We start from the raw sequence: 13,791 nt of genomic DNA, 5'->3' as shown, positions 1-13,791 counted from the left end.
TTTGCTTAACAACTGTAGTGATTCACTTAATGATACCATAAACATTTTAATAAAATCAGATCCAACTTGACTTATGATCTCAATCACTTATAACAGAAATTCTGGTTTTAATTCTGGTCTAAGTCAATGACTATCTGTATTAGCCTCCTGCCACTGTATCTGCCACTCTATGTAGAAGCTGTGGTTCTGCATCTCTTGTCTTACAGCTTCAGGCTGCTACAATGGCTATTGTGCTTCTTCCTACATCTACTGATTTTTCATACCATATAATAAGCTCATTAATTATTCCTGCATACCTCATTTCATTTCCAAAATACCAATAGCCAAAGCTCTCTATGCAATCCATGAATTAATTCAGCAATTTAAGAAGTGAAATTATATTTTGGGAGGAAAAAAACAGGAAAAAATGCACACCATATTCTGGTAAAAATCATTCAAATGTTTAAATGTCTCCTTAGCTGTTTCCCATATAAAGAGCTGCCTTTAACCTAAGCACAAATAGACCCTGGCCTAGGGACCCAAGTTTAGGAGGTAACAATGCTATCCCTCCTTCAAAATCACTCCAAAAATGCAAATCTTACATTGAAAGTGATGGACCAAATAAACAAACAAATAATATTCTTCTATATTGGAAGGAGATGGCACCATCAATCAATGTGGCCTAGGGGTGACATATACCCTTGAATTAACACTGTTGTTTTGTTATGTATATATAACATATACCCACATCCATACACATTTAGAATGCTTCAGAATGTGATTTTACAAAATCAAGATGGTGCCGATTACAGTTCAATGAAAGCTCTATCTGTTTTTGTGTGCATTGTGCATTGATCACACCATAGCAGCTGATATTTTGACTATATTTTTAGGGTGATCTATATCCATCCATCATCTATCTATATCTATCTATCCATCCATTTGTCCATCCATTCGTCCCCATAATAACTTTTTTAATTTTTTGAATTATGACCTGCAATTGAGCTTGTAACATCACAGTTAAACTCAAACTAATCTAATACTCAGGTGCACACCCTGAGTCTTCAGGTCACCTTCTAAGTTTTGTGGCCTTTGAAGATTTGGAGGTAGTCCCACCCCCTCCAATCTTTCTTCAAATTGCTCTAACATTGAAAATTCTAAAAAAAAATGGAGAAAAAGCATGACATAATAAGGAGTAAATATCTTAATATTTTAATTTAAAGTAATTTAAAATTAAATCAAATGCAGGTGTTGTGCTAGCTATGTCCATATGTTTGCCCTGCCCTGGACTGCTTTTTAAGTCCCGTTAACAGAACACAGGTCAAAAGTAAAATGTGGTTCTTTGAATATCTAAAAAGACATAGTTATATCTTTTTAGTATCCAGTGTTAAAAATCTGTTTTAGGATTTTCATCTGCAAATAAAATGTTTACATATTCAGAAATTACATACTTGTACTGGTTTAAATTTTAAAATAGGCAAGATGGCTTCCTGCTGAAGACTCTTATAAAATTCACAATGCAATAAAATATAATCCACCATTGCAGGATCAGTACCATTACAGGGACAAAATCTTTGAGAGATGGATTTTTTAAAAAATCTACCACATACCTTATTTAATGGCAACATATCTAATTTGGTTTTAATCTGAAATTTTGAAAATGTTTCAATATATACAATGTAAATGTTTAGGGAGTTGAAAAGTATGTCTATAATTAATTCCAGATGTTGCAGGTGAATATGATACTTTGGCTTTGGCTATTAATTCCTGAACTGAATTATCTTTGATATAATGAATTGTCAACTCTGGGGAATAAATAATCAGGATCACTATAAATTTGATTATTCTTTGGAGTCATCTGTTTCAACCACATATCTAAAAAAGATTCATTTGGAATTTCCTTCCATACCTTTGTAACCAAAAATGGTGCTTAACCAAGGCTTTGTGATCAAAGATATTTAATTAATTAGTACTTCTTGCATTTGGATTTCTTGGATTGTTTTTGTAAGATGGCATGATTTGTTTAGATTTTTTTTAACCTGCACTCTTTCTATAAGATAATTTTGTTGGCAATTTTCATTGAGGCAATATAGGGGTGGTTGAAAGAAAGTTTGTGTTGCCTAGACTTCATAGAAACCATGGATAAACTGTTATATATTATCTGAAGAACAATGTATAAACAAATACTCTATGGGCAGGAACCCTAAAGTCATCAGTCATCATCTGAGCTTTCAAAATATATATTAGATATAGGAGTCATCTATATATTGGACATCAGCCCATATTTATATGCCAGGTCAAATTGATCATTAAAATCAACCTTTTATGTTTCAAATGACTAAAGAAATAACCCCAGATGAATTTGTTAGTTTTCTTATCCCATATTAAAGAAAACCTTGGCTTCTTTAACCATGGTTTATTATATAAACTACAAATTAATCATAAACATGCTAATCAATCAATCATGATTTTTCAAACCATAATGGCTGGGTTCACACAACTTTCTTAACTCATTCTACCAATAACTTTATACAGTAGCTTAGCATTTTTCAGGGATCAAATCACTTAAAAGTGATACAAGAACAGGCAAAAGCTGTGAGTTTGGATTGGGTCAACTAGACTAGATACAGATTTATACTTAAATTATGGATAAGGTTCAGAGGCATTAATATCAACTGATGTTATGCCACTAATCTCTGTTTGAAATTAAGTTCAGCTTTGGCATATATACTTTTGGGGAAACTACCAGCATATTTGGAGATCTATTTGAGATTAAATATTTCAATGTTTTCACATATTCAGTCTTCAATACAAACATCAGATCACTTACCTGAAAATTTTAGTTATAAATTTATATATATCATATTATTTTTCAGTTGGTCATAAAGTGGAATATTTTATAAAGTTGTCTTATTTTACTACAGTGCTATCCTTATGTTATGCTAACTAATTGTGAAAAGGCTTATTTATTAAACACTTGACAAGTTACCCTAACTTATGACTAGAGATAGGCAAACACTTTGTCCATCCAAAATATTTCTTCCCATTACTACATACACCTGCAAATATATTGAGAATTGTATACTTCAGCTGGCATATTAACTTGGGTAGAGAATAAGGAAGATGATATTGAGGAAAATGTGTAAAACCGTCCAAGTTTCTTTTTTAAGTTCAGAACAATGAGATAACATTCAGAAGAAGCACAAGTATATGCCACCTTAATTCATCTTATCGTTAGGGAGGCAGATGCTGCTGTTGATATGATGCCAGTTGAAGAAGGTGATTGTGAGATGGCAGTGGTAAGTGAAAACTGGATTCCTACCTTACTCTTATTTTGGGCTGCTCCAGAGAACTGATAAAGAGACATCATTATATCAAAATTGCAAGGGAAGGGAAGGGAAGAGAGAGAGAAAAAAAAGAGAAAGAGAAAGAAAGTGAAAGAAAAAGGAAGAAAGAAAGAAAAGGAAGGAAAGAAAGAGAAAAAAGAAAAGAAAGAAAAAGAATCAAATTAGAATTTATTAGAGCAGTGAGTGAACTGGTAACAAAAATGAAAATATGAAATAAAATGATCCATAAATGAATCAATTACTGTATAATAAAAGGATTAAACAAATAAAACAACGTAATTGACTAAAATGATTAAATCAAAATGAGAAATAAAGCATAATCCAGGACAAAGCATATTAATTCAAATCTGGTAAATATATTAAATTCAAAAACATTGGTAGCTTGATTCCTAGGATAAGCAAATTTAAGCTATTTAAATATTTGAGCATTTTATACAATTTATATAATTTATAATTTATATAATTCAAAGTAAAAAAGTGCTTTTTTATTACTAGAGAAAAGCCTAGATTTGAAGGAAATGAGCAACATGTCCCATAGCTTCCAAGAAAAAAATAATAATTTCTCCATTTCTATATCAGTATTTTTATAGTCTTACATGAAATATTGGTTAAGTTCGATCCACTTAAAACTGGAACATTGACACCATATAAAATCTGAGATGCTGGCTGAGCACATAAACAGATATTCAGCATTCCATAACTACAGTATTCTTCTTTTACAACTTTTAGTATTTTTAACAATCCCTTAATCACTTATTATATCTACTCTTCACTTGCACAAGCCCAGTATCTATTTTGATACTTTTCCTGTTTTTCCATAATTTCTATACTTTAATTTTGAGTCTGTGGATTACTTTTTAATGTATTTATGTATTCATTTATTTATATCCCACCTTTATTATTTTTACAAATAATTCGAAACAGGAATATATCCAACACACCTTCCTCCTCCTCTTTTCCCCACAATAACAACCACCCTGTGAGGTGAGTTGAGCTGAGAAAGAGTAACTGGCCAAGGTCACCCAGCTGGCTTTAATGGCTAAGGCGGAACTTGACTTCATAATCTCTTGTTTTCTAGCTTGATGCCTTAACCACTAGACCAAACTGACTCTCATATATAATCATACATTGTCCTATTTTATTATAGTTATAAATGCTGTAGTTCTCATTGTATTGTATTGTAAGTATACCAAATATGTGTTATGTTTTTTCCAATCTTGTATTGTCATATCCTTTCTTCCATGGTTTATTTCATATGCTGTCTACCAAGCCTTGTGTAGAGAGCTAAACCTGAATAAAATTTGTTGTCTCCACTACCTATCTCTATCATATCTACGTTCTGGGTTGCTGCTTGATAGTGGTACTCTGTTCTGTTTTGGGATGAGCAAGACTTGTTAAACAAAGTCACTGGTTAATTTTCCAACTTTGGTGTCCTTCATTTTATTATTTATTTACTTGTTTATTTATTTTGGTTGACTCAGAGGTGTACAGTACAAAACTAGAGGAAACATAAAAACAGTTAAAATCATTAATTTAAATGGGCAGCACAAACAACAGTAGCATAATAGACAGCAAAATCAATCAAATGAAACGGGCCATTGAACAAATAATAAACATCAATGCCGGGCATTGGACCAAAGTCAGGTTTTCAATGCTTTCTGGAAACCCAGAAGACAGAGTTTCATGTTTCCCAATGTTGCCAATCAGCAGGAAACCATCTACCAACCATTGTACTGCTGTGATTGGAGTAGGTGTGACAGACCTAGGTGTTTAGCAAGCTGTCAAAACCTAGCATTTTTCCAAGTCTGTCAGAAAGCTAATCTGTGGATGGAGAGAGCACTTCCCATTAAGCAGACAAGGCTCTTCAGATTCACCAAATAACTCACCCTACCCTAAATATTTGCTCTCTGGTTCTCCCACTGGACAACTGATATGACTTTGTTCAATAAAGCAATGAAGTGGCTATGCACCCTCCACTATACAGATCAGGTGTCATATGGACTTGCAGATGGTCCATGGGTGGTGGGATCTGGGAGAAGGTTTCCCTGTTTTACTGGCCAGAATCCCCACCTATTGGATCAGATATTGGGCAGGTCTGAAGAATAATAACCATGACAATATTTTGTGTTGAGCAAGTTAATACAAATTAAAAGAAAAAATATATACATTATGTCTCCTTCAGTCATTGGGTCTGCAGATAATAGTGGAGAGTCCTGGACCTTTCCCATGAAAATATCTGGGAGCTTTGCCAGGGTATTTTATAAATAAGAAACACATCAACACAAAATATTTTTTGTGACAAATTCCTAAATGGTATATCAAAAAACACACCAGGGGAAAAAAAGCAGTAACCAGGGAATAAAAGCAAATAGTTCTACATTCTATTTGTTGGAGTTCAAGGGGCACATGCCAGATGACACAGAGCTGGGAAATGGGGCTAATGCTTTAGAGGAGGAGGCGTGGAAATCAGAGAAGGTCTGGATAAGTTTCAGCAGTTGGCTAAAATAAATAGGATGGAATTTTACCTGGATGAATGTAAAGTTCTGCATCAGGTTTTAAAAATGGAAGGCAGAACTATAAATTGGGGAAAACCTGGCTTGGCAGTAGTAAATGTGAATGGGATCTGAATGTTCTTATTGACCCCAGGTTAAATTTGAGCTAGCAATGGATGTAGCAGTTAAAAAGATAAATGCATCTTTAGGAGCATAGATCATGGGAAATAATTGTCCTACTTTACCCTGGCCTGGTTATACCCCACTTGGAATACTATGTCCAATTATGGACATTCCAGTTAAACAGGGCATTGATAAACAGGAATAAATTTAGAGGAGGGTGATCAAGAGAGTGAAGGATCTGGAAACTCAGACCTATGAGAAACAATTAAAGGTTTAGCCTGCAGAAGAGAGGATTGGGGAGGGGGGCAGGATAGCAATTTTGAAATATCTGAAGAGCTGCCACAAGAAAGAAGAACTAAATAGGTTTACATAAAAAAATATCACAACCAATGGGATAAAACCACAAGGCACCACAAGTTTAAGCAATAGATACACAGAAACTTCCTAATTGTTGGAGCTGTTAGCCAGTGAAACAGTTCCATGAAGTTCATTGGAAGTCTGCAAACTGATGGTTTTCTGGTGGAGATGCCCTAGTACATCCTATAATTGGCAGAAGATGGGACTAGATCACTGTTGTTCTGAGAAAGAGAAAAAATAATGGCAGCTTCTTGCCACAATTTCTTAAGTACAAAGGCTGCATGAAAAAGAAACCTTGTGGATTGAAATGTATTTTGTCAAGTACATATTTACATATTTTATCTCATGTTCTACTTATTTCTTATTTCTCAACTTCATGACTGAAAAACAGTAGAAGGAAGGAAACACCACACCCAGTAACTCAGCTTATATTTTGAATCCGCTCTCTGAGTTACATGCATTGTAACCTCAGTATGGTCAACCTTTGTCCAAATGTATCTTTTTTCACAAGCTGTTAACCAAGTAAGTTTAAAATACAAATAGTTTATCAAACTCATTTTTGTGCACTACCATTTTTGTTCCAATCAACTACATTTTATAGACTGAAAATGATACCATGTACATCGAGTATGCAATGATGCAAATCATAACAATTGACACAAAATAAGTAAATTCAGATGTAATGCACATTCAGATTTAATGGACATCCCCTTACCCAAACTATTCATTAAATTGAGGTTTTATTGTTCTGCATATTGTTTTGAATCCTGCTTCTTACATATTTTAGAGAAAAGCTTCTAGTTTGCAGTTTATGCTTCATGGGATGTCATGTAGTGTGTTCATGCTTAAGTGATGCATGAAGGAGAATATTTTGAAGTATGATCATTTATTTATTTAGAAAATTTATAGGTTCCCCCATCTTATCTTAAGGTAACTCTTATTGACCTAAGTAAGATACTAGCTAGCAATGTGATGTAGCAGCTAAAAAGATAAATGAATTAACAGGAGAACTGATCTTGACCAGTAACTGTCTCAATCTACCCTGATTATATGATTATAATCATATTAATATCAATATATTGCATCTAGAATATAATCTTAATTATGCTGCACTGATACATTTTGGTTCATGCAAATCATGCATACAGAAAAGATTTTAGCCTACACAAAGAATGAATTTCAGAGAAGAAATTGGTTCCCAAAATAAATGGCAATTCCTTTGTTAAGTGGATGATATAGTGGTGGAAAAATATCAAGAGGTATGAGAAAGTGCCAAGCTAGATAGTTATTGGTAGATCAGTGTATGGATATTTCTGTTAATGGAGCTGCATTAACTATAAAATCCAATTTAATTCTATGCAGAATTAAAAGTTGACATTTGTCATTATTAGACAAATAGTAATCAATTCATTTTTAAGATTTGAGCTCAATAAACTCTTTATCAACTAGAAGCATTCTACTAGATGGCATTGGAAAAGTGAAATGAGATTGGAAAAGTATTCCTTCTTCCTCATTTTCAACACTGCAGAATAGTCTCAATAATGATTTCTCACATATAGTTGTGAGATTCAGCAAGATGTTTTTTTCAAACTTCATTTAAAAACATTGTTCCATTTCCTTTGTTAATTTTTTCTGTGAGTTACTTCAATTAGGTGGTTTGTCTATGTCAAAAAGAAAGGTATTCTCTGTGGTTCTGATAAGTGATAAGATCACTTACAGTGGTACCTTGGTACTCGTGCTTAATTGGTTCCAGGAGGTGCAACAAGTACTAAAAAGGACAAGTGGCAAACAAACCATGTGACTTACCCCTCCCAAACCACCCCTTCCATCCCCCCCCGAGCTTCCCAGAGCTGAATATAGGCTTAATTAAAATTTTAAAAAACCTAAACAAATTTTAACAACTTATAAAATAGTTAATAATAAAATATATATGACATAAGCATTAAAAAGAAAAAATACTTAAAAAGAAAAAAAGAAGAAAGAAAAGAGAAAGAAGGAAAGAGATAGAAAAAAAGAAAAAAAGGAAAAAAGAGAAAAAATACAATCTATAAAATATCAAAAATTATATACAAGTTATAAAAAAGCTAAATGATATTTTTTTATATCCAATTTATGTTGTATAAAATTTATCCATTTTTCCCATACGGCAAAAAATTTCTCTTGCAATTGCAAAATTTGTAAAGTTTCTTAATCAATTTATTCATTCAGACCAAAATGATTTCCTTCCTAGAAGGCAGATAAAGAATAACTTGAGAGTTATCTTAAACGTTTTGGAATACTATGAAAATCACCCAGGGAATCAGATGGCACTTATATTTCTTGATGCAGAAAAAGCATTTGATAATCTAAATTGGCAAATCCTCATCTGTTTTCAACAAAATTTTATCCAGCGGAGTCTGTTCTTTATAAAATCCAGTAAATTTTATATCTTTTTCGTATCTTGCTTGGATTTGCAAATAGGCCCACCATGTTAGGTCAATACCTTGTTGTTGAAGGACTTGCATATCTTTCAGTTTTCCTTCATTGTCCAAAATATCTTTATAGCTAACCAATTTATCATAGTTAATCAAGTTTGAGTAAGCAAATGCTTCCATTGTTGAAAGCTACTCCGGTATTTTCATATACATTTTATGTCTAATTTTCTCCCATTCTGAGAGCAGTGGCATGATTTTGGAAATATTTGTGTCCTTTGGTTTTCTCATACCATAAAAAGGCGTGCCAACCTAGTTGAAGATCATATCCCTCTAGATAAAGCAATCTTTTATTTCTTAATATAATCCACTCTTTAAGCCAAAGCAAAATAGTTGCTTGGTAATAAAGTCTCCAATCTGGAAATCCAAAGCCCCCTCTGTCTTTGGATTCTTGTAACAGTTTGCATTTAATTCTTGCTTTCTTTCTTTGCCATATAAATGTTAGTATTACTGCATTTAAATCATCAAAAAATTTCTTGCTCAATTTAACAGGAACTATTTGAAACAGAAGCAATAGCTTTGGTAAGATATTCATTTTAACAGTAGCTATTCTTCCTAACAATGACAGTTGGAGATTTTCCCACTTTTCCAGATCTATTTTTATTTGTTTCATTAATCTCTCATAATTATCTTCTTTTAGATATTTAATTAAATAAATGCCCAAATATTTAACTTTTTTAACTATTTAAAGATTTGTCATTTGAACAAATTGAGTTTTCTGTTTGTCTGTTAAGTTTTTTGTTAACACTTTAGTCTTTTCCCTGTTTATTTTCAATCTAGCCACTTCTCCAAATTTCTCAATTTTCTGCAAAAATTTAACAATTGTTTCTAATGGCTCCTTTAAAATAAAAACTAAATTGTCCGCAAAAGCCTGTAACTTATATTTCTGGTCTTTAATTTCCAATCCTTTTATTTCCGTATCTTGTCTGATATTTCTAGCCAATACCTCTAACGTGAGGATAAATAACAAAGGGGACAGTGGACATCCCTGTCTTGTACCTTTTTTTATATCGAATCCATCTCTGTAATCTCCATTCAAAAGTATTCTTGCTGTTTGTTTTTTATAAATCGCTTGAATTGCTTTAATAAAGTTCTCACCAAAATCCATTTCTTGAAGCTGTTGAAACATAAATTGCCAATTTAGATTATCAAATGCTTTTTCTGCATCAAGAAATATAAGTGCCATCTGATTCCCTGGGTGATTTTCATAGTATTCCAAAACGTTTAAGATAACTCTCAAGTTATTCTTTATCTGCCTTCTAGGAAGGAAATCATTTTGGTCTGAATGAATAAATTCAGTCAAAAAGTTTTTCATTCTTTCTGCCATTATTGCAGCAAAAATTTTATAATCCACATTTAATAACGATATTGGTCTATAATTTTTTGCTTTTGTAAGATCTGTGTCTTCCTTAGATATCAAAGTAATATTAGCTTCAGTCCATGAGTTCGGTATTTTTGTCTGTGTAATACATCTTTCAAAATTGGAGTTATAGTATCTTGTAATGCTACATAAACTTCTGCAGGAAGTCCATCAGGTCCCGGTGTTTTGTCTTTTTTTTTTTGCCTTTTTTTGCCTTTTTATTGCCTCTGTAATCTCCTTTGTTGATATCTCCTCATTCAGCCTCTGCTGCATATTCTCAGGAACCTTTGGGAGATTTGCTTCTTTTAAATAGTCCTGAATTGCCTCTTTAGGGACCGCCTCCACCTTATAAAGTATCTCATAATAGTCCTTAATAATTTTTTTCATTACATCATTATGGCAATGCAATTTGCCCTTTGAGTCCCGTAGCTTACTAATTAATCTTTTTTCTCTTTCTTTTTTCAATCTATATGCAAGCCATCTCCCCGGTTTATTAGCATTTTCAAAAAAATTCTGTTTAGTTCGTTTAATTTGTTGTGCTATCATGTCCATTTCCAATAAATTTAGTTTGTGTTTTATTAATTCCATTTGTGTTTTCAGCTTTTTCATTTGCAGGTTAATTTGCAGCTCAGCTTCCAAAGTACTAAGTTGATCTTTGAGGCTATGTTGAATTTGTTTCTTTTCTTGATAATTCTACTTTATTGAAAGGCTACATTAACAGAATCTTGCAAGTCTGAAAATACAAATCTCCCATCATCTCTTTTTACTATCTAGCACATTAGGGCAGATGCCTTCTAAATTTCTTTCTCTGCCTATCATTCAGCTAGGGCTCCCTTCTTTTTATCTGATCATAACCTAGACAGTAACTCTTCCTCTTTTTTCCCCAAGGCCATATCATTATAGCCCTTTTCTAAGAAATGCTAACTACAAGTTAAGAAGCTGAGTTCTGTGATCTTAATTAGTTGATCAGAACCTAAGCTGGCACTGCTGCCTGAGACTACCAGAACTTAAATCAGTTTCACACTGAAGGATTTTGTGGTAAGTTGCACAACATTTGGTCACAAATGCACTCACATTACTCAGAAAATGCAGAACACAGAATAACAGAGTTGCAAGGGTTCTTTTTTTGTAAATTTTTTTATTTTCAACTTTACAATACATAACAATCTTACAAATACTTCAGATAAAAAATAAAACAAATTGATACACACCACATTCGGTCTTGCCCGCCCATTTCCCCCCAAACCGCATCCCACCTCAAACCAACTTACTTCTTTCCCTCTTTTTCTTCACTCACCCCCTCTCCTCCTTCACCTCAACCTTCCTACTTACTTCTCACCTTCTTCTCCTCCCTCTTGATGCGGTCCAGGGGAAATGCCCAAGCAGTTCCTCTCTCAAAATTAAAACATTAATATTATATACAATAAGACTATTTCTACTTTATCTGAACTACTTAAACTTCAACCCATCCACCCCCACCCCCCTCCCCCCACCCCCTCCCCCCGACTTCCCAGAGCAAAATACAGGATTATGCAAACATATTAAACATAATCTATTTAAGTTTACTAATTATACAATGAACAAAATCATAAAAACCCTTAACTCTCTTCAAACTTTAACATCATAAGTTTATAAACAAAATCATTACTCATAGAATAAGTGAAACTTTGTAGTTCCATATTTCTTCTGAACATATTCTATCCATCTTCTCCATACATTAAAATATCTCTCTTGTGAATGGTTCTTTAAATAAGCAGAAATTTTAGCCATTTCTGCTAAATTAGAAATCTTAAATAACCATTCTTCTAAAGAAGGCAGAGTATCCTTCTTCCAATATTGACCCACCAGTAATCTTGCTGCTGTTATTAAATTCAACATTAAGATAGTTTCTCTAACATTAAAGTCCACAAAAATTCCCAAAAGAAACAGTTGGGGAGTAAACTTAATCTTCCTTTTAAAAACCTTTTGAATGTTCCACCAAATCATAATCCAGAAGGCTTTAATAACTTTACAAGTCCACCAAACATGAAAATAGGTTGCATCCAAGCAACCACATCTCCAACATTTAGGTTGCAGGTTCGGGTACATACAGGACAACTTTTTAGGATCCAAATGCCATCTATAAAACATTTTGTAAAAATTTTCCCTCAAATTCTGGGCCTGTGTAAATTTAACATTTCTAGTCCAAATTACCTCCCATAAGTCCAACGAGATCGGTTCTTGAATATTCTGGGCCCATTTAATCATACAATCTTTAACTAACTCTGTTTCTGAATCCAATTTTATTAACTCATTATAAATTCTTTTAATATGGGCACATTTCTGATCCTTGATCTGAATTCCAAAAGTAATTCCCACTTTCTTATCCAAAGTCCATCTCTGCACAATTTGCAAATATTGAAACCACGATTGTAAAATGTTTTCTTGCCTTAACACATCAGAAGACTTTAATTGCCAATCAGTACCCCACCAAGTAAGTAACTCTTTATACGAAATGTTGTCAAAATTCACCCCCTTAGAAACCCCCTGGATTGCTTGTCCATGGATCCCCCAAATAGTTATTTTATAATTTAACTTATAATAATATTTTTTCCAAACTCGAAGTAAAGCATATCTTAAATATGTGACTTAAAGACCAAATCTACTTTCTTATCAAAAATTAAATATGCATGCCAACCATATAATAAATCCCACCCTTCAAGAACAAGAATATCTCTATTTGTTAAATTAAGCCGGTCACTTACTAAGGTTAAAGTGGCCGCATCATAATATAATTTCAAATTTGGTGCTTTAAGTCCACCTCTTTCTTGAGCATCTTGTAAAATCTTAAACTTTACCCTTGATTTCTTCCCGCCCCAAATAAATTTATTAATACCCTTCTGCCACTCATCCAAATTAGCATCCTTCTTTAAAATGGGTATCATCTGAAACAAAAAAAGAAACTTTGGTAGAACATTCATCTTCACTACTGAAATTCTCCCCAATAATGATAGTTGTAGCTTTTGCCAATCATTTAAATCTTTTTGAACTTTAACCCATAAGCACTCATAATTATTCTTATACAATTTTCCATTAGATGTTGTAATATAAACTCCTAAATACTTAACCTTATTAACTATTTCATAACCGATTGTTTCAGCTATAAAATCTTTTCCCTTCCTAGACATATTTTTCAATAATATTTTAGTTTTATTCTTATTTACCTTAAAACCAGAGACCTGTCCATACTGCGCTAAAATTTCAACCAAATCTTTGACCGAATCTGTTGGATGGGATAATGTCACAACCAAATCATCAGCAAAAGCTCTCAGCCTATAATCAATCTTACTTATTTTTATTCCTTTTAATCTAGATGAATCTCGAATTTTAATAAGTCTCCATTGTTAATACAAATAGCAAAGGGGATAAAGGACAACCCTGTCTTGTACCTTTTCCTATTTTAAATACGTCTGTTAATCCCCCATTAATTATAATTTGTGCCGATTGTTGTTGATAAATGGCCTTGAGAGCAGACAAGAATTTATCTCCAAAATTCATTTCCTCTACAACTTTCAATAGAAAATTCCAATCTAATTGATCAAAAGCTTTCTCAGCATCTATAAATATTAAAGCAGCAGGGATTTGGTTGTTCTTATCCAAATACTCTATTAAATTAACAATTT

General features: G+C 32.9%; 1 protein-coding gene across 2 annotated transcripts in view; it reads left to right on the top strand.

The window, feature by feature from the left end:
• P2RY8 (P2Y receptor family member 8) overlaps positions 1 to 13,791 on the top strand; it is an 80,597-nt gene that overhangs the window by 29,977 nt on the left and 36,829 nt on the right. Inside the window, exon 1 of one of the 2 annotated variants that reach the window (XM_039320247.1) lies at positions 6,776 to 6,820. The exons of the other annotated variant lie outside the window; for it this stretch is intronic. Coding sequence (XP_039176181.1) covers positions 6,791 to 6,820 — 30 coding nt within the window. The 5' untranslated portion in view covers positions 6,776 to 6,790. Of the gene's footprint in view, positions 1 to 6,775; positions 6,821 to 13,791 lie in introns of those variants that run through there. 2 annotated transcript variants of the gene reach the window in all.

The sequence above is a fragment of the Crotalus tigris genome, unplaced genomic scaffold, assembly GCF_016545835.1.
Source record: "Crotalus tigris isolate CLP2741 ecotype Arizona unplaced genomic scaffold, ASM1654583v1 scf7180000023627.613776, whole genome shotgun sequence".
Classification (NCBI taxonomy): Eukaryota; Metazoa; Chordata; class Lepidosauria; order Squamata; family Viperidae; genus Crotalus; species Crotalus tigris.
Note: the sequence above shows the minus strand (reverse complement) of the source record. Positions and strands in the feature narration are given on the sequence as shown.